General features: G+C 35.0%; 1 protein-coding gene across 5 annotated transcripts in view; it reads left to right on the top strand.

Moving 5' to 3' along the window:
• The window catches only part of RWDD4 (RWD domain containing 4), a 59007-nt gene that overhangs the window by 31634 nt on the left and 6323 nt on the right, over nucleotides 1–21050 (top strand). For all 5 annotated transcript variants that reach the window (XM_087936350.1, XM_087936347.1, XM_087936346.1 and 2 more), the window contains 10 exons: nucleotides 335–463; nucleotides 2436–2767; nucleotides 3817–3950; nucleotides 4690–4818; nucleotides 5560–5807; nucleotides 7533–7701; nucleotides 8847–9048; nucleotides 9555–9685; nucleotides 10260–10420; nucleotides 20358–20512. In XM_087936350.1, the coding sequence (XP_087792476.1) occupies nucleotides 335–463; nucleotides 2436–2767; nucleotides 3817–3950; nucleotides 4690–4818; nucleotides 5560–5807; nucleotides 7533–7701; nucleotides 8847–9048; nucleotides 9555–9685; nucleotides 10260–10420; nucleotides 20358–20512 (1790 nt within the window). The remainder of the gene's footprint in view (nucleotides 1–334; nucleotides 464–2435; nucleotides 2768–3816; nucleotides 3951–4689; nucleotides 4819–5559; nucleotides 5808–7532; nucleotides 7702–8846; nucleotides 9049–9554; nucleotides 9686–10259; nucleotides 10421–20357; nucleotides 20513–21050) is intronic.

Consider the following 21050-nt stretch of genomic DNA (forward strand, 5'->3'; position numbering starts at 1 on the left):
TGGGAATAGTTCATTTGAATTTATTATGAAATTAATCATTAATTAGTTTTAGAGAAATGTTCCTAATAATGTCTAAGCCAAATCTTGTATTAATTGGGAAAACTCTTACCTCTAATTGCTACAAGATTGAATATGGAGTTTTTAATTATAGAAGGTATATGATTAATAATTACACTTTGAAAGTTATATCTCTCTCTGATACAAAAAGTACAGAGGATCTATATATGAAAAAGTTAATTTTTAAGAATTGGAAACAGTAATGTACCATGTAATATTTCCTGTGTAAAATGTATATTACAGTATTATTAATATGTATATTTCCATGTTGATTCAGGTGATCCAAAAAAATACCTTTACCTGCCAGTTCTTTTATCTCAGTGTCAGAAATCTTCTATTCCTGTTCTTATACCTTCAACTTCTTGCCTTATACCTCCTGGTGGACTTCTCTGTGATTTTTTGAAAGGTGACAATATTATCTTTTCAGAAATTATTTAATCCCTAATTCATGAAAGTTTTTATATAGGCTGATTTTCATAAGATTTGGCCAGTACTGTGTAAATGTATATGACTTGCAATTTGGTTCAGAGAAATCAAGTTCGCTCCTATATAGGTGTGCTGAACAGTCTTCCAATTTAATGGGATAGTTGGTTATTATACTGACAAATTTCTTTTCTTTTAAACTTTAACTTGGTGGTGCTGGAAGCAAATAGTTGGACGAGCAGCAAAATAATTAACCCTCTTTTATTTACAAATGTAATCATTGTTATCACAAAGTATGTACCCAAGAGAAAGATAAATCTTTAATTCATTTTTGGAATGTATCATTTCTTAAGCATTGATGCTATGCAATCTACCTCTGACATGTGTTATTGATTTCATGCTTTTACAGTGCTTGAAAATAACATGTTTCACAATGCTCCACTCTGATAATACCAGGTGCCCATTGTGTAGTAACAGCCCACAGATTAAATTTTTATGTATGACAACCAGGCACAAGAAAACAACTCTCACTATTCTTTTAAGGATATGAATCAATTCTTGCACTGCGTTAAACAATGCAGTATAATCAGTAATAGGGTTTTAATTGTGAAAATTTTTTTTCCTCTAGTTATAAAGGAGGCACCAATATTGTATTTTTATAAGACAATGGCAGACCTTATTCTCAGAGCTGTTTAAAGGTTTACTGCAGATTTACTAATTGCTTCTTTCCACAAAATGATTTTAATCAGTTTTATTGCTCTTGGGGTTTGAGCAGAGCAGTTCTAAATATAAATCAATTGGCTGCAATCTTTGATGCTCTCCATCTGTCCATCAAGACAGAAATAAGAATTGAGAGATGTTTGTGTTCAATTTTGTTTGCTGCTGATAGTTGCAATATTTTTGTGTTCAGATCTTTGTTCTCTTCCAGGACGTCAAAAAATATCCTGGAAAGGAAATTGTGTAGATCAACCAAGCCAAATTTCTCTTTGACTTGGTGATATGGAGAGGAGTTGGAGCATCTCTTTTTTTTTCAGGGGAGAGGGCAGGGGGAGGAGAGAATGGCCAAACCAGAACTTGTAATTTCAGAAGTTCTAATCTTGGAGGCTGGAAAAAAGTTTTGTCCTCATAATCACAGCCTTCTTTTCAGAGGTGGCATTCAGCAGGTTCTGGCCAGTTCTGGAGAACCGGTAGCGGAAATTTTGAGTAGTACAGAGAAATGGCAAATATCACCTCTGACTGGAGATTATCCTTCCCCTGCCACTCCCACCAAGCCACGCCCACAGAACTGGTAGTAAAAAAAGTTGAATCCCACCACTGCTTCTTTCCTATATTTGGCCACACTTTGGGAGAGATTGATGTAGGAGATGGTGAGTTGATTAACCAGAGACTTTATAGATAACATTCTGCAAGTCAGGTACATGAATTTATTCATTGATCTAAAAACACTTCTGATTTTCTGCAGTATTAAATATTTCCATTTTTGATACTCTATATTGTATGATATTAATGAGCAGAAACATCTATAGAATATCTGAAGAAAGGGCTAGTAGTCCTTCACAAGAAAAATATTAATTTTCAGTTTTTCATTGTGTTCAAAGTTACCATGCCAGGAAAAATAAAACTAATCTTAACAGTCAAAATTTGATTTTATTAGCATCACTGCTCAGAGGGAGAAGCCAAAAGGTGTAATTTGATTGAGAGTTGTACAAACACATTAAATATGAAAAAGCTCTTCTCATGTCAAAATGTTAAGATATCTAAAGATAGAATAGAAATTATTGATTAAATATATGATATTCATAATTCTCAAAGTATTCATCACACCAGCTATAACATGTTATGTGGCTAAAAACGCTATTAATTTCTCTGCAAAGAAAGGTCAATAGGCTGATTTTATTGAAATTAATCTTGTACCTGTGGAAAAATTCTAAAATTGTGCTGCCATGAATTTGTAGGTCATTTGGACAGAATTACAGCACTAGGAGAAACTCAGAAACAGCTTGTAGCTGCAACAGTTTCCAGGGATGGTATTTTGAAAATGTGGGATTTGACTCTTGGCAAAGCGGTCTTCACTCTGCATGAAATTGGGAAAAATATTAGTGCTATCACGGTATGTTTGGATAATAGGCTGGTGGCTGTATCTGACAAGGCCACCATTAAAATTTGGGATCTTTCCTTGCAAAAAGTGGTATACAGTTCTGGTGAGTTTTTGGATACACCAATACTAACATCTTCAATGAATGGACAACTTCTGCTGGCCTTTTTTAGTGGGAACCACAAAATTCAGGTGAGTTAGTTGTTTAGAAACTCAAGTCTATATGCTCTGGTTAAACTTAGCTGGAAATATTTTTTGCCCTTTGCTCAGCTGATATGCATAACTGTAAAAAAGCCACAAACAGGTGATTTTGTCAGCATTGCTTCTCAGAGAGAGGAGCCAAAATGTATAATGTAGTTAAGAGAGTTGTACAAATGCATTAAATATGGAAAAAGCTCCTCCCATGTCAAGATACTTTGATAGTTTCAAAGGAAGATTGGAGAAATAACCCAGTAGACAGAAACCAGCTTTATCTGCATATGTTATATAAAGAAAACAAAATCAACTATTTCAATGGGAATTAATTATTCATTATTAGTGGATGTAGATAATCAGATTTAGATAGATGGTTTGCTATAGACTCTAGAAACAATATGTTTAAAAATCATGCTTAATTAAAAGGGTTCTTATACTGGTGGCCCTGCTTATTTGCAAGGGTTCCATTCCAGTCAGGCTATTGGGTTCAGACGACTGTAAATGTATTTTTTTTTTCTGTTCAATTGGCTCTGGTTCTTGGAGACTGTCTGGACAAGTCTGTGCAGTTTTCTTTAAAAGGTTTTTCAAAAGTGGTTTTCCATTGGCTCCTTCTTAGAGCTGAGAGAAAGTCACTCAGCTGGCTTTGTGTCTAAGGTAGGACTAGAACTCAGGACTCGCAGATTCTAACCTAATGCCTAATACCACCACACCAAACTGGTTCTCACAGTACAAGAAATACAATGCAAAATATATCTTACATATGTTTAAAACTCTGCAGATGTATAAAATGCATTAAAAAAACCCTCTATAAATATATGATACCTTTACCCCGGTTAGAAGAGCTGGTCTATATTTTCCAAATGCAGATAATGAAACCCAAGATAATAAGGGTTTCTTGCATAACTAAATGTTTCATTTTTATTTTTCCTGTTATATTCTACAATGCAGGTTTTAAAAAGAAGAGGGAAAATATGGGGCTTTAAAGTGATATGAAATGGCTGGCAGCTAGTTGACTATTTACCTACTTTCATCCCCTAATATTTCAGGTTTTTGATCTTGTTCATTCATGCCAACTGCTCCATGAAGTCTACCTTTTTTCTGAAGAAGCTCCTATGCACAAGACTCATTCTCTACTAGTATCAAAGAACTCAGTAAAAGATTATGTCCTATGTGCGTATAGGTTAGTGTAACTTAATTTCATGCTAATAAATTATTAAAATTCTATTGGTTCAGGAATTCTTGGTTTGCAGAATGTAGTAGATTCCATGAAGAAAAGCCCTTTAGTTATGGCAAATTTAGCTTGGGAATTGTTCAGGCACTATTTTATATTACAAGATTTTCTCTATTTCTTCCTGCAATAATAAAGGTCGGATACAAATAAACAAGTAAATATCAGGACTGAATGCTGAATCCTGGGTTACAATATATACAATATTTTCCTCTGTCAGGAATTTCAGTTAAATAATCAAGGATTGTCATTTAGGGAGACAGAATTATATAGCCTTATCAGAAATGATACAGTATGTACTAGAATCTAAAATTGGGAATAATTCAAGTCAAACAACCTTTCCAGACAATCAAAGAAATATAGCTATGAACAAGAGATATATGAAGTGGCAAATACTTTTGGGGGGCATATCAGTGACTTCCTTGCTTGTATAACTTGTGAGACTTCAAGTTGGGAGGCATATGGGATGAAGGAACTGCTGAAAAGAGACATAGTGCCCTGGCTCATTAGTTTAGATCTTGTTCTGTATCTTTTCTTATTGATGACTCTGAAAATAAAAGCTAAAAATTTAGTACTCAAACTTGCATTCTCAGTGAGTCACACGTGAATCTGTGAATAAAAAGTCTTTTTTAAATAATTGATTTTGTAATAACAATGGTTTCCATCTGTATTTTTGCCTCCTTTTTTGCAGAAGTGCAAGTGAAGCAATGGTTTTCAGCGGCAAAAAGGGAGTAGTAGTTGCTAAACTGAAAAGCCAGGAACCAATGGCTGCAGCTGAGGGGGTGGCTATCACTAAAGATTATTTTCTTGTGATCTTCAGGTAGTACCACCAAATTATTCTTTTACTCCCTCCTGGCTGGCTCTCTTTTTGTCACTTTGCCACTTTCCCACATCCCTCAGTCAGCAGAAAACTTTTATCAGCTTCACATCTGCTGTCCTCCCATTATAATCTTGACCCAGACCCTGTTACCTGTTTCAGGGCACTGAACCCCACTAGGTGACAAAGCTTAATGAAATTTATACACATTGTGGCTACCATTGAACACTGTCAGAATAATAAAAGTACTCTTTATCATTGGTTCAGTTAAGTCTTAAGACAATATAAGGCTACCTCACTCATGGGCTAGGAACAAGATAAAAACAAATTAAGGGGACATCTATTTGACATACAGTGCATTTGAAGCCAATAGCTATTTGCCTAAATCCAAACTTGGAATAGATTCACACACTGGACTAAGAAATAATATGATTTGTTTTGTTTTGACATATATTTTGTGAATATAGTCAATTATGGCTTATTTAATAAACCAGGACTAAACAAACGGAGCCCAATCACAATTTGTAGATTCAGCCATTACATCATACCAGAACCATACCAGATTCAGATTTAATGTAATAGAACTACAGTAGTTTTAAACACATTTATATATTTTTCACAATAAAGCTAGGTACTCATATTTTTATTTGTTTACATCTAGCTATTTTATTCTATAACTCTTTTTAGACATACTCAGGAAAATCTATTAGTACATCTCATCTAAGAGTAATTATCTTGTTATAGGTGCCCTTTCATGCGAAAGCAAGAAATTGTTCTTATAGAGCTCTACAATGTCCATACTTTTGCTTATGCTCATAGTCTGAAGGGATGCTGTAATGATAATATTCACACTTTTGCTGTAAATCATTTGGGATCTCATCTTGTGGCATTCAGTCCTATTCCAAATACTGGTACTACTGAGATTGTATCATGGAACTTGGAGTCTGAAGACCACAAACACTTGGCTAAATTTCCTTCAGTCCTTGTTGATGGTAAGTATTTTTTCCTATGAATTTCAAACATTTTTATAGAACAAGTGTGTAATAATAACCCAAAAGTAAGAGGCGTTTCACATTCAGTAAGTAAACAGGAATATCAAAATATAGGGATGCCTGCTCCTTTCCATTTAATCCTATATTTGTTTTCAGAAATTGATGAGCATGGGTGGAGAGCTGCCAAAAATCTACAAATCAGTAAAAAAACAAACAAACCCATGGCCAGCCTAAAGCCATCATGAACATAGGGAATAAAACACCTGTAAAGCTGACAAAACTTGATCATTTTTCAAAAAATACTAAGCACATATTTAATAAATGAGCTAGTGGTCTTTGAAAACAGCATTATCTCTACATGTTTAAGGAGGGAGTGCCCAATACTTGAAAGGTAGAGGGCATATCCATAGCAGCCTCAAGAAGCCAATAGGAACTGGTCTGACCAAAGGCTCTGACTGCCATCGTAACGTCAAAACCCCTACTAAAATAATTATAAGCAAATCTAGATTGATTCACCAATGGCCTAGGGATAACGCAGTGGCATTCATGAGGAAATGTTCTTTAAAATGGTTATCAGGACATCTTTATCCTAAGGTTTGTAGAATGTTAAGACAAGCCCTACAGTCCCTCTCATCAGATGCCATTTTTAATGGATAGTAACTTAAAGATTGTTAGGAGAGTTTAAAAAGTGAAAATATTAAAATGTAGCAAAAGAATAGTGGGAACATGGGCAGCAATGCTTTATACAAATAAATGAAGTCATTTATAATTTAAATTAGATGTATTGAACTAGAATCAATGGAGAAGATTTTCCTTGTCTTCATTATCTCAACTTTTTCAGTTTTATCCACTATGGTCCACCATGCAGTTACCAATGTTACTGAAATATCTAGTAATAGATTACAAATAATTTAGTTAGTTCCATAACTAGATAATATATTGCCCAAATGATAGATGAAATTTGGCATTTCCTTTATTTGTACTGTTTAATACATTTCACTTTTTTCTTACTATCGTACTAATATTTTTTTCCAAATATATCCACTCTTTTCATAGCCTTGTATTTTTAAAAACTTCAGCAGAATTCTTAAGAGTGTCTGTGTGCCTACGTTGCACATACAAGAATAGCCAACAATCTAAATTTTGCCCAATCATTACCACACTATGAATTTTATACACACACATACACACAGACAGACAGAGTTTTGGATCATCTTCCTCAATAAATAAATGAATAAGTTTATTTAGTTTAGGACTTATGAGGAGAACAGATCACATTTTAGATCATATTTATATAAAAATATTGAAAATTAAAAGGGCTTACAAACTTTTACACACCATGATATGTGCAAATCCTCAGGACAATAACATGTCCTGAATTTCTAAAGACAAAGAAGGAAAAATCACATAAAGGTTATAAGAAAGAAATTTGATTAATATTTGGTAGCCTGGCACTGAAAAATATATAGCAGGAACACTTCTATTAGCCAAAGCATTGCCCTTCTGGACTCTGCCAGATACCCTCAAGTTTATAGTTTGGGAGAAAGTTATTCTAAATGCCAACTCTTAGCCTTTTTAATGGTATTTTCACAAATGAAATAGACCAACTCCAGCTTTAACTGATATTTTTAAATGATCACACAAGCATTAATGAATGTTGAGATTTATTGAACAATGGCCAAAATGATCTTTTCTAATTATCATAATTCATGCATCTATCTGTAGGTATATGCTCTGACCTTCGATATTGTTTAGCTTTCTGTGATGGAGATAATTACCTTCGATCCTGGAACTTGGCTTCCAAGATCAATGACCAGTCTTTGACTGTCACTGCAAGCAACACAAAGAAAACAAATGGTATTCAGGATATTGTGACAATGAAAAACTATCCCAGGTAACCAAAATAGGCAGAATAGGAGGGAAGTTTATGTTAGAAATAAATTATGTATAACACTTTGAGAGTTGAATTCACCAATTCTAAAGGTAGCACAACCTGTTTCCAACATAACATTTCTATTTTGCTTGTATTTTGTAAGAAAACCAGGATTGAGGAAAAAACGAAGGCTACAAAAATTTCTGTAGGACCGAGAAAAAGTTAGAAATTGGACCTCTACAATATTTATGCATTTATACTCATTGCCTCATTTATTCAATATTTATGAATTTATATTCATTGCTTTATTTTATTTTTTTATTTAAATTTGTTTTATATATTTATTTATAACATTTATAGGCCATCTGACTTACTTCAACATAACCCTTATTACTGCAGGACTAAGTAGTTTTATATTTAATTATGGTAATTTTATTTTATGCTGTGCTGAACAAACCTGGAATAAATGCTGAAGGCTCTTAATGGGAACCTGTGAAAGATACACACAGAATTGGAACATTGGAAGCATTTGTAGAACCTACACCTTAGAGTTTACTGTATTGAAGCAAGAACTTACATATGGAAATATCTTTTCATTTTAACATTCAGTTTACCTGAACACCAGTTTTTCTCAAATAAGATATCTTTAATTTGCATCATCTTGATTTCAGTAACAAAGATACATTGGATGTTGGAAGGTATTTTTGCTTCATTTGCTTTTCATCAAATGAGTGTTGTTTTGATTTCATAATTGCCTTCCTTGCCATCCACTATCATACAGATCTTTGGTTGTGGGGCCAAGATAAGGGGAAATCCCCATGTAAGTCCTTGAGCTCTTAGAGGAAAATTAGGACATAAATGCAGTGCGCAGGTCATGATAAAGGAAGCAGGTGGGCATACAGCTGATCACTCATACTGTACTGCAATTATTAATCCTTAATTTCACAGCTCAAAACAGCCAACTATCCTATTTCCACATAAAACTATGTTTGTTTGTTTTTACTGCAATAAAATATAATGGTAAGGAATAGTGTTTCACAAGCAAATATATGGCAAATTACAACAATTTTTTTTCTTGCCATTTTTTCAACAACAGAGAAATAACAATGTTTGGACATTTTTGCAATATATCAATAACAAGATTATTTATATTTATCTTTCTAAAGGTATGCTGTGTGCCGAAACACAAGTCCGGGAGTCATAACAGTATGGAATATTGTAAAATCCAAGTGTAAACATAATGCTGTGAGAGTGGAAAGAGGGCTGGTAGAGAACACAGACATTGTACTGGCGAGAGACATGAAACTTTATATACTTACAGGCAAGGGAATAGCCTCCTATGCAGATCCCCCAAGATCGATTTTCCAGGTACTGAACATAATTTTTTTCTCTATAAATACTGATTCTTTGCTTTTCAGCTGATTTCATTGAATGATGAATTTATTGAGAAAAAGCTGAGTCTGATAAGAAGTGATTTTCTAGTGAACGTTATCCAAACTGTTGAGAAATAAAAGTATTAAAGGGTTTAAATATCCTTTAAGGAATTAATGGATTTAAAATGAAATTTGTCAGTTAAATCTAGAAAATATGGGTGAACCATCAGTTCATCTATTCCTGAATAATTGAGTGTCAGAAAGCTATTTTATAGGGAAAAATAGTGGATAGAAGCACACTAAAAATGGTGGATATATGTGTGGAATTAGGGATTGTCTAATTGTTAATATGTGTGTGGCAGTAGGGATTGTCAGGGAGGGGCCTAAGACCACCTTGTATGAGGAAAAACAGGAACATTTAGGGTTCCTAGATGTACATGTATTACAACTTTGCAGATCTTCCTCTACACCAAGCAGAAATAAATTTTTATGCAATTCCAGACACTGATAGTTTATGATCTCCTGAAAAAGAAGTACATAAAGAAACAGAGTGGGCTTTACATAATTCCTTGTCCAAATAATGAATACAAGATGCTAGAAGGAGGCCTTCTACTTGGTCTTTCTGAGAACAGGTAACATTTTGCAGTTATTGAAAAAGCACATATTTCTATTGCAGGTAGTCCTCATTTAGTGACCCCAATTGGGATCAGCAACTTGGTCAATTGAGCAAAAGCAGTAACTAAGTGAAATTGCAATTGTGCTTATGATCTGGAGAGAAATTGCTTAACGTGGAAAGAAATTGCATTATTTACACCATCTATCACTATGACCAATTTAGAATAGTTTTAAGCTTCAAACCTTAACCAATTACTGGTAATCTTTTTAGAAAATTATGCTTTTTATGAATTGTAAAATCAGTAGAGTCAGTATAACATCGCAAAATCAGAAAACTCAAGTCTGTTTTGAGACTAAAATTTAAAAAATCAATATGAAGTGGCAATTCTTATAACATTTGGATTAATTTTAGCAGGCAAATTTAGCAGAAATTTGTAAACCCAGGCATTCATTTACTTTTCAACATACATTTTAGTTTAAATTTGTCTCCTATGCTTTATTACAAATTAAATGTTTATTGTATGCTAATAGAATTTCTAATAAAAATAGTACATTTTTGCTTGTTTTGCTTGGTTACTGCTGTATTTTCAGAGACCATTTTGTTACTTGGAACTTGGAGACAGGACTTATTAAGGATCGATTAAGACCAGAATACAAAGAAAATTTTGTCTTGCAATCTACTCAACATACTACCCATTCCTCTTCCAAAGAAAACATGAAGAGACCTAAAGGAGTTTATAAAGAAAAACCAGGTTTCAAATATTTAATTCTACTTAAAGGATAAATTCTCAAAGCTAATTCTATGCAGTAATCAATAATAATTGAAACATAAAACCATTCCTTGGTAAATTGAAGGAACCACAGAGAATCTATGATGTCAAGTTTATTATTTTTGTCTTTGCATTTGTGGCCTGCATTCTATTTGAAAGCTCACCAGAGTGCATGATTGTTCCATTTTATCCTCTGAATAATAACTGTTTTAGTTTTGTTGAAACAGACTGACTTGTTAAACTCTATGGTTCAGCGGGGGATTTGAACCTCAGTGTTTCTGATCCAAATTCAATGCTTTACCTTTAACACTACAGCAGGTGTTTGGTGGCTAGCTGAGTGAGTACTGGAGTTGCTGGTGGCACTGAGGGTTTGAGATGCTTGGCATTGCAACTTTTGGGGCCCTGGTGAATTTATCACTTTTAAAACTGTTGATAGGCCACTCAACATTACTTGGCAGGCTACATGTTGTGTAGACATGCTTTATAGAAAAATAAAATTACCAATCTAAAATATAGAACCATTATAATTATAATCTCCCAGGATTTTGAAATAACATTAGAACCATCATTAAAAAAGGCACAACAAAGAATGTTCTTCCTGCATCAACTCAGAAAATTCAGACTGTCCCAGGAGCTGCTGATACTGTTCTATAGAGGAATTAATGAGTCTATCATGTGTACTTTTATAATTATCTGGTTTAGTACAGCAACCGAACAGGACAGATATAGACTTCAGTGGATTATTAGGACTACAGAAAGAACAATTGCAACCAGCCTGCCTTCCATTGAGGACCTGTATATTGCATGCATCAGGAGGGCTGAGAAAATATCTACAGACTCCTCACATCCTGGACATGCACTTTTGAACTCCTCTCCTCAGGATGCCATTATAGGGCATTGCATGTCAAAGCAATTAGATCCAGGAAGTTTTTTCCCTCGTGCCATCACCTGCTGAACACCTAATTACTACAGTACTGTCTTATATCTATTTAACCATGTAGTATGGTGTATTCTATTATCCTTCTCATCTTTTCTACTACCTTCTTCTACTTCTTATGATTATATTACTTCGTTGTTTATATGTACAGACAGCTTATGCACTGGAGACAAATTTTTTGTGTGTCCAATCACATTTGGCCAATATTCCATTCCATTCTGTTGTGTTCTGTTGTTATTCTCTTTTCTTTTCTCTTCTTTTCCCTTCCTCTCCTCCCTTCTTCTTCATTATTCTTATTATTCTATTCTAATACTACAACATCAGCCTCCTTGCTGTATAGCAACTACTCTACCTAAACTGCCTGACTCCATTTCTGGGTTGGCAATGGAATTTCCCAGATTTATGGTTTTGGGGGACTTCTCTTTTTAGGAAAGGGGTCTAAGGGAGCTTGTCAAAAATCCTGGTTTTTGACAAAAATGGCATAAATCCATCAAATGACTGTGGGACACTGCAAATAGCCATAAATGCAGGTCATTTGCTGAATGTCTGAAATGCGGTCATGTGACCACCAGTGGATAAACCATCAAAAATTTAGTATTGGGTCATAAGTACTTTTTGGGAAGTCCATTGTAATTCTGAATGGTTTCTAAGTGACCAAGTGTAAGTCTAGGACTATCTGTACTCACTTTGGATTTCTACATTTTTAGTTTTAATCATCTCTATTTTAATGCTGATTTTTCTATTTTTAAATGTCTATTTTTTACATATGTATTCTTTTTTTGAAAAATGCATTTTTCTGACTATTGTAACCACCCAGACTACTCAGAGATGGATAGCTATATAAAATAATTAAATATTAATATTACATCTAGAAAACCACTAATGTAATATGTAAGAAAGAAAAATATTTAAGTGATCATGGTTTCAAGTCTAAAATAATCTTCATCTATAGTGACTATATTGTTAAAATAAGTCTGGCAGCTGATCTCTAAAATAAGAGTCAATTGACAATAATGACATACTATAATATTATATATTGTTATGAAGTAGAGAGTGAATAAATAGATAGCTCTATTTGAAGTGTGGAAATATCTAGAAGGAAGAAAAATTATGTTGTGTAAAGCATGAAACAATATTTGGCTGCTATCTCTGAAATAGAATCCAAACGATCTGATAGTAACAACTTAAGGAATCAGTGCAACCAGGGTGTCTGATGCTGTGTGTGAATACTAATTCCTGATGAGTGTCAGCACAGAGGCAGCAGTACAACAGAACATGTTCTAGCATTTTGATTGTTCCTCCACTGCTCAAAAAGGATGTCCCAGTACTGTATTTCCCCTCAATGACTGCTTTTGTAAAGGCATTGAATCAAGCCAAAGACAGAGCCATTGTAAATTTAGGCGCTGTTATGCACTGAGGCTTCTGGCTAAGTGAAATGGTGTCTTGGAAGAATGTTTCTGGGCAAGAGGGACAAATCTGATTGTAGCTCTAAGTCAGTGGCATGTTGTTAAAGACTTGCATATTTGTAACCCATCAAGATGATAGCTGCCTATGAGAAACCATAGGATTTTAAATTTTCATGTATTGTCTCACACCAGGGAGACTGGAAGCTGTCAGTTATAATTAAAGGGGCCACTTGAGGAAGCTTTGTTTTTGCTAGATCCAGAAATGATTTTTTGGGCCTCGGGCAGTCAATTTTATATAAGCATAAAGAGGTGCTTGAATCAGCTGAATTGTTTTTGGATATGCATTCTTGAGAAATGGGGACTATACCATATCAATACCTCTTTCCTCAATTGTCTGGCTGAGATGGTGACAGGTACGCCAGTTGCACACTTGCATGTATTTGCTGTTGCATGGAAACAGCAGGACAGAAATTAATATAAATTTGCAGGACACACAGACAATTAGACATTGCCTATTCAACATCCCCTCTTCTCTGTAGCCATCAAAATTCACCCTGTCTAGTGTAAAGTAAGTTCTTTATCTATCCCTGGAATGTAAAGACCTGCTAAGCCTGAATAGTTCGGTATAAGCTATAGCCTTATTACCATTCCATCTAAAAGTGAGGAAAATTGGTTTTACCAACCAACTGAAATCCAAACCAAGCCCTTACAAATTTATTGAGATAATGCTAGGTCTATTTCTGATTTAGATCCAGGTACGCAACAAAGGAGCCATACTATATCTGAGTGTTCTTTCATCAGTTTCGAAAAACAGTATGACAGAAGGGTTTCAAATTGCTGTAGTAATTGCCCTGCTTGTAAAAATAAAAAGTTACACCAAAGTATCATATTTGGAAGGCTACATGGTATTTAGTAGTAACCTCCTTCCACTTTCATATATAATAGAAACAGACACTCTGTCACACACACACATTCAATAACAAATAGATTTCAAAAATTGAGGAAACTTTTAAAATTATCAGTAGTAGATGCAGTTCATTGAGAAGGCTGAAAATAGTGCTATGGATCCTGGCCTAATCATCCATTTATGGAAGGCCATTTAAGCCCCAGCCCTGTTGACCTTTTGTAAAGCTTTAAAATGCTGGCCTAGGGTTTGGAATGTGTTAAGGGTCCTGTTACTTGGTTTTCTTATTAGTTGATTAATCATCATGGCTGCTGTTTGTATTTAGTTTGTGAATGTTTTTATTGTTTTAGTTTTTTTATTTTTTGTTTTACAATTTTAGAATTGTAAGCTGCCCAGAGTCAGTTGGTTGAGTTGGGAGGCTATAAGAAATTAAATAATTAAATATTTATCAAACCAAACAATATTAAAAGTAATTTGTAAGGTATCTTATTAAAAAGTACAGCTAGTATTCAATTTCTGTTTTAATGCAGTAGCCCCCAATCTTTTGGGAATCTGTGGACTGTGGGGGCATGGTTTTGCAAACCGCCTGGATCTCACAGATGAGGCTTCACTCACTGGTGCTGGTCCACAGTCTGGAGGTTGGGGAGCCTTGATTTAATGGATACAATCATGTCTTTGTAGAAATTTGAAACTTATATGTGGCCAAAAGTTTTGATACCCCACCTTTTCCCAAAGAATCCCAATTTACTGTGAAATAAGTTGAAACTGACACAAATAGCACCTATCATTCTTTATTCCTCTAATCTAATATTTCATTTGTTTGAGACAATAATGGCAGTCAAGCATTTTCTGTACCTTGAACATTTTTCAAACGGCAACTGCTCCAGTTGTCTCAGGATTGATGGGTTTTGTTAGTGATTGGGGACAAACCCCCAAACAGAATGTGCAGCAGCAGTCAAGCCAGGCAGCCAAATGAGAGAGGAAGGGCCCTAGAGTTTACACACACTGATGACAAACACTGTTTTTTTGTAGTTTAAATAGTTGTTTAATCCAATTAGAGTTTAAACATTGTCAATCAGTCCATATGTCATTCACAAATATATCCATTCAGTAACTTAGTTCATTCACTAGTCAGTTCTATATCCTTATCTGCTTGTAAAGATATCTTCTCCTCTGATACCTTTCCTTTTGAAGACAACGCTGAGTATTCACAGGATATCAGCACATCAATGAAATAGTCCTTTCGTTCAGGTATTCAAACAGTTGTAGCAAACAGTAGCAAACAAACAGTAGCAAGCAGACAAAACAAGCAGAGAGAGGTTACGTTTCTCTTACTGCCTTTTATTGCCGTTTGTAACCGCACCCTTAATTAGTTAATTACAAGCAGTTTGGTGCTTAAAGCTACAAGTTACAAACACCCAAACCTTGGCTTTATATATTTATTCACCCAAACTTAGTTGGTGTATCAATGTTATACCCAACATTCTCCCCTTTTGGGTGATATAAATATACAATACCCTTACAATCTAAAACCATACTTTACACAACTCTCTTGGTGCTTAATGGCACCTTGGGCTTTAGTAAAGTTATCAGCTATATTGTCCTCCGACATGCAGTACTCCAGCTGTATCATTTTACTCTTTACAGATTGTCTAACGTTTAAGTACCTTAAATCTGTATGCTTGCTCCTAGTTTTTACTGCAATATTTGTGGCCATTTGAATTGCTGCCTGATTATCTTCATGTACAATTATAGGATAATTTACAGTTAATCCCATGTCATTCATCATCTGCTTATACATGATTAATTCAGTACATAATAACGACAAACAGGAGAATTCTGCTTCCATAGTAGACAAACTTATATGCTGTTGTCTTATTGACTTCCAACCTATTAATGTCTTACCCAGCATTATGGCTGTTCCTGAAGTCGACTTTCTTGTGTCTCTTTCTGATGCAAAACTAGCATCTGCATAAGCACTCAGTATTAGATCACCTTTTGGTTCTAGATACAGTGCATGGTGTAATGTTCCTTTAAGATACCTTAAAATTCTCTTTGATGCCTTCCAATGACATTGAAGTGGATCATTATTATGTCGTGCCAGTTGATTAACACCATAAGCAATATCTGGCCTTGACCAATTGCTAATGTATGATAAGCTACCAATCAAAGATTGATATATTACCTTATCAAACTTGGGACTTTGAGTATCCATTTTGCAAATATCCTGACTCATTGGAGTCTTTGCAGTCTTACAAAGTTCCATCTTATAATCTATTAGCAATTTAGATATCTTATCCTCCTGAGATATCTTAAAACCTTTCTGTGTTTTCAGTATATTCACACCTAGATATTTCTTTATCTCCCCTAATTGCTTGATTTTTATTTTCTTAGCTAATGATGCTATTATTTTGTTGGCTTCATCATTAGTTTCTGTAATCAAAGCAATATCATCTGTGAATAATAGTAATAATGATATTTTCCCATTTGTCTCCCTTTTAAATAGACATGGATTGGCTAAACCAGCTTTAAACCCTATATTGTTTAGTTCCTTTACAATATACTGGTTCCATTCATAGCCTGATTGTTTAAGACCATAGAGGCTCTTTTTTAACAACCAATAATCATTATTATTTTCACCTTTAAATCCAATAGGTTTTTTCATGTATACAGTATGTCTTAGTGGAGCGTGCAAGTAAGCAGTTTCTACATCTAGATGGTTGACTATATATTTCTTACTTGCTGCCCACACTAAAGCTGCCCTTAATGTTGCTGCTTTAAGGCTAGGTGCAAATACCTCATCATAGTCATTGGCATCTTGTCTAAAACCTTGGGCTACTAATCGTGCCTTATGGATTATATTACCATCTTTTTCAGTTTTTATCTTAAAAATCCATTTGCAGCCAATGGGTTTTATATCAACAGGTAATCTCGCATTTTCATATACTTTCATATCCTTTAAGGATTTCAATTCCTTATTCATTGCTGCATACCAACTTTCCTTATCTTTAGTAGGATACATGTTTATTTCATCTACAGTATATGGAACTTTATTAATCTGGCACACTGTGTTAGCCTGGTATCTATCAGGCGGTCTAGATATTTGTGTAGTTCTTCTGGGAATTGCTGGGCTAGTATGAGGACTTTTTGAATTACTACCTGTTCATGTTCCTCAGCTTGCTCAGCTATTGGTACTATTTCTTCCTTTATGGGCTCTATCTCTGCCTGTATTTGTCTCTTTACTTTATTCTTAAAGTTACAGGGATAATTAATGGGATTTCTATAGGATTCAATAATTACTTCTTTATTGTTATCCTGTTCTAACTTATCCCATCCTACGTGCTCTAGAAATTGGGCATTGGCACTACATAACACCTTAGATGTGCCTTTCTCCCAAAATCTATATGCCCTATGGTTTGCTTGGTAACCAACGAAGAATAATTGTTTAGCTCTGTGTTGCCCTTTACGCCTGAGTTGTGTAGGGATATGCACCCATGCTGGTGCACCAAATGTGTGCAGGTAACTCAGATCAGGCTTCCTGCCATGCCACATGGTGAATGGGATTTCACCAGTAGTTGTATTAACAACGTTGTTCAATATGTTATTAGCACACATTGTGGCCTCCCCCACAAAGAATCAGGTAATCCAGAATCAGTTAACATTGTTCTAACCATTGCCTGTAGTGTTTGGCCTCTTCTCTCAATAAATGCGTTGTGTTGTGGTCTGTATGGTGCAGATTTCTTGTGCTCTATTCCAGCTACCTTTAATCTATTCTGGAATTTGCTGTTGACAAATTCCGTACCATTATCTGTCACCAGGGTTATCAGTTGCCGTTTAGTCTTTCTTTCTGCAAATTTTAACCAGTTGAAGAAATGTTGATATGTTTCAGTTTTGCTTTTCATTAGGTAGCAAAACCCATATCTAGAATAATGGTCCATAATGCTCAGTATATATTGAGCACCCCCATACTGGGTTTCTTTGGACCTATAATGTCTGCAAATACTACTTCTAAAGGTTCTTTAGTTTTGAAACCATTTAGCCTATTTGCAGGCAATATTTTACTCTTATCTTCACAGCAGACATTACAACGCAAATATTTATCACAAGGTTTTAACCTTATTCCATCAGATAACTCTACTGTACGTTTTAGCATTTTAAAATTTACATGCCCCAAACGCCTATGCAATAAATGGATACATTCATTATGAGGCTTTATATTGTTAAATACAGTCTGTGCCTCCCCTTTCTTACTATCATGTAATACATACAACGTTCCATTTAAAGCTGCAGTTACCTTTTTGTTATCTTTTTCAATTATGCAATTATTATCCTTAAATGTAATTACATAACCTAGTTTGTCTAATACCCTTACAGAAAGCAAGTTCACCTTTAACTGTGGTACATACAACATTTTTATATCCTGGTTTAAGCATGGACAGTATGCAATACCTTCTCCCTTGGCCTTGAGGTTCCAGCCATTAGCAAGTGATATATGTTGAGAGCTTGTAGACAGTTTTATAAATTTTGTCTTATCTCTCGTGATGCAGTGGGATGCACCACTGTCCACCACCCATAAATCATTCTTCACATCACAGTTGCTAAACGTGGCTAGTTCAAAAGATTTCTTTGGCTTTTTTACATTCTGGCTTTTTTCTTTTCTGCAGAATCTTGCCAAATGTCCTCTGCCTCCACAATTAAAACACTTTTAATTGTGTATGCCGTCGAAGATAAATTCTCTTCTTCCGGGTGCTTTAATTTACTTAGTTGGTTTCTTTCAAGCTTTGAAGATAATTTCTCTTCTTTATAAGGTTTATCTTCTCTCAGCTGGTCACGTTCACACCTTCTTCTGGCTTCTTCTAATAGCCTGCCGGTAATCTCGGTTAATGATAAACTATCTTTTGGCAATACTTCTAAAGCAGTCACATAATCATCATAACTTTGATCTAATGAAGACAGTATGATGTATACTTGTTGCAACTCATTAAATATAAGCTCTTTTTCTTGTAATTCCTGAAAAATGCTCTTCATACAATTTAAATGAGTTAACATGTCTCCATTCTTCTGAAGATGTGTTCGAAATAGTTTGCGTGTAAGATATATATGAGCTCCTACACTGTCCCGAACATATATCTTCCTAAGGTTCTCCCAGCAGTTTGCAGCATTTTCCTCTCCATGGATATGGATAAGTTGCTGGTCAGAGAGAGTCAGTCCTATGATGCATAAAGCCTGCTCATTCTTTTGTTTATAGTCTTGTATCTTTTTGTCATCCTCTTCAACATTAGGATCTAAGTTAGTCACATCTGGTGGGTTTGTTATTATGTCCCACAAACCTTCTCTTCGTAGAAGTAAACTACATTTCATTGACCATGAAACATAGTTTGTTCCATCTAGTCTGGATATCATGGACAGATTAGGCAAATTTACTTGTGCCATTGCTCTTCAGGTAAACAACTATTTAAAAATCAATGAAAAAACAGTTTGTTTTTACAGTAATGTGCAACTCACACCAACTCTCACTGCTATATCCTCGTTAGTTAGACTGTGCGCACTGGGCCCATAACCAATGTTAGTGATTGGGGACAAACCCCCAAACAGAATGTGCAGCAGCAGTCAAGCCAGGCAGCCAAATGAGAGAGGAAGGGCCCTAGAGTTTACACACACTGATGACAAACACTGTTTTTTTGTAGTTTAAATAGTTGTTTAATCCAATTAGAGTTTAAACATTGTCAATCAGTCCATATGTCATTCACAAATATATCCATTCAGTAACTTAGTTCATTCACTAGTCAGTTCTATATCCTTATCTGCTTGTAAAGATATCTTCTCCTCTGATACCTTTCCTTTTGAAGACAACGCTGAGTATTCACAGGATATCAGCACATCAATGAAATAGTCCTTTCGTTCAGGTATTCAAACAGTTGTAGCAAACAGTAGCAAACAAACAGTAGCAAGCAGACAAAACAAGCAGAGAGAGGTTACGTTTCTCTTACTGCCTTTTATTGCCGTTTGTAACCGCACCCTTAATTAGTTAATTACAAGCAGTTTGGTGCTTAAAGCTACAAGTTACAAACACCCAAACCTTGGTTTTATATATTTATTCACCCAAACTTAGTTGGTGTATCAATGTTATACCCAACAGGTTTCTTCCTCCAACTTTATGTTTCAGGGAGAACCATAGTATTGGCTCCTTTTCTAGGGGAAGGCTATTGTCTTGGTGCAGTAATGGTGCAGTGATTAGAATGCAGTATTGCAGCCTAACTCTGCATCTGTTGCCAGGAGTTTGATCCTGGCTGGCTCAAGGTTGACTCATCCTTCCATTCTTCTGAGTCAGTAAAATGAGGACCCAGATTGTTCAGGGCAATATGCTGACTCTGTTAACCACTTACAGAGTGCTGTATACTATGAAGTGGCATATAAGTCTAAGTGCTATTCCTATTTATAACTTGCTACTGTCATTTTTAGATTTTTTTAAAATTTCCCCAGTCTAATCTACAATTTTACTTTTTCCTAGAAGTCTCCAAATACCAACCAAAGCCCAAGATTGCTTAATGTTTGACTCTGCTGAGACAAAATAGCTGTTAAAGTCCTTTAACACCACTATTAAAATCACAATAATTACTTTCATTTCATGTGTAACATCATAGGCTTTTTTTACATATGCCTTTCTCTTAGCATTATGGCATCCCTGGGAAAAGCGAAATGAAATCAATACTGGAAAGAAAAGGAAAAAAGAAAAGGCACTAAAACTGGAGGTGGAGACATTACAAAAACTAGCTAAAGAGAAGAACAATACTATTGATCAATTCCTCCTGAGTGGAGATGAGAAGGTGAGTTATACTTACCAAATCACTATTTATATGTATTTATTCATACTTATTTAAATGTTAACATGCTTAATATCCTACATGTATTTGTTGTATAAAGATGTTAAGATACAATAAATAACTCATTTGACATTGTAGCTTTTCAAAAGTTAACTAATGCAGACTTTTCTATGCTGGTATCTTCCTGTTGTGTGTGGCACAGATGACAGCATGATGTTTTGCACATCATACCAAGGTGCCATTTATTATATATTTTTAAATTTGTACTTTGCCTTTAACCTTGCATGTAGTCTTTTATATAATGATCATTTGAAGTTACGATGGTTCCAAACAGGGGGAAGTGTGACCAGTCTTCAAAGTTGCAGCCATTGCAGCATTCCCAGTCATGATCATTATTTGGATGCTTAGCAACCAGTATGACAGTTGCAGCATCCTTCAGTCACGTGGTTGCCATTTGTTATCTTCCCTGCTGGTTTCCCACAAGCAAAGTCAATGGGGTTGTCGGCAGGAGGTTGCAAGTCCCCTAAGACTGCAAATTTTA

The sequence above is a fragment of the Pseudonaja textilis genome, chromosome 6, assembly GCF_049901715.1.
Source record: "Pseudonaja textilis isolate UNSWEBS1 chromosome 6, rPseTex1.2, whole genome shotgun sequence".
Taxonomy (NCBI): Eukaryota; Metazoa; Chordata; class Lepidosauria; order Squamata; family Elapidae; genus Pseudonaja; species Pseudonaja textilis.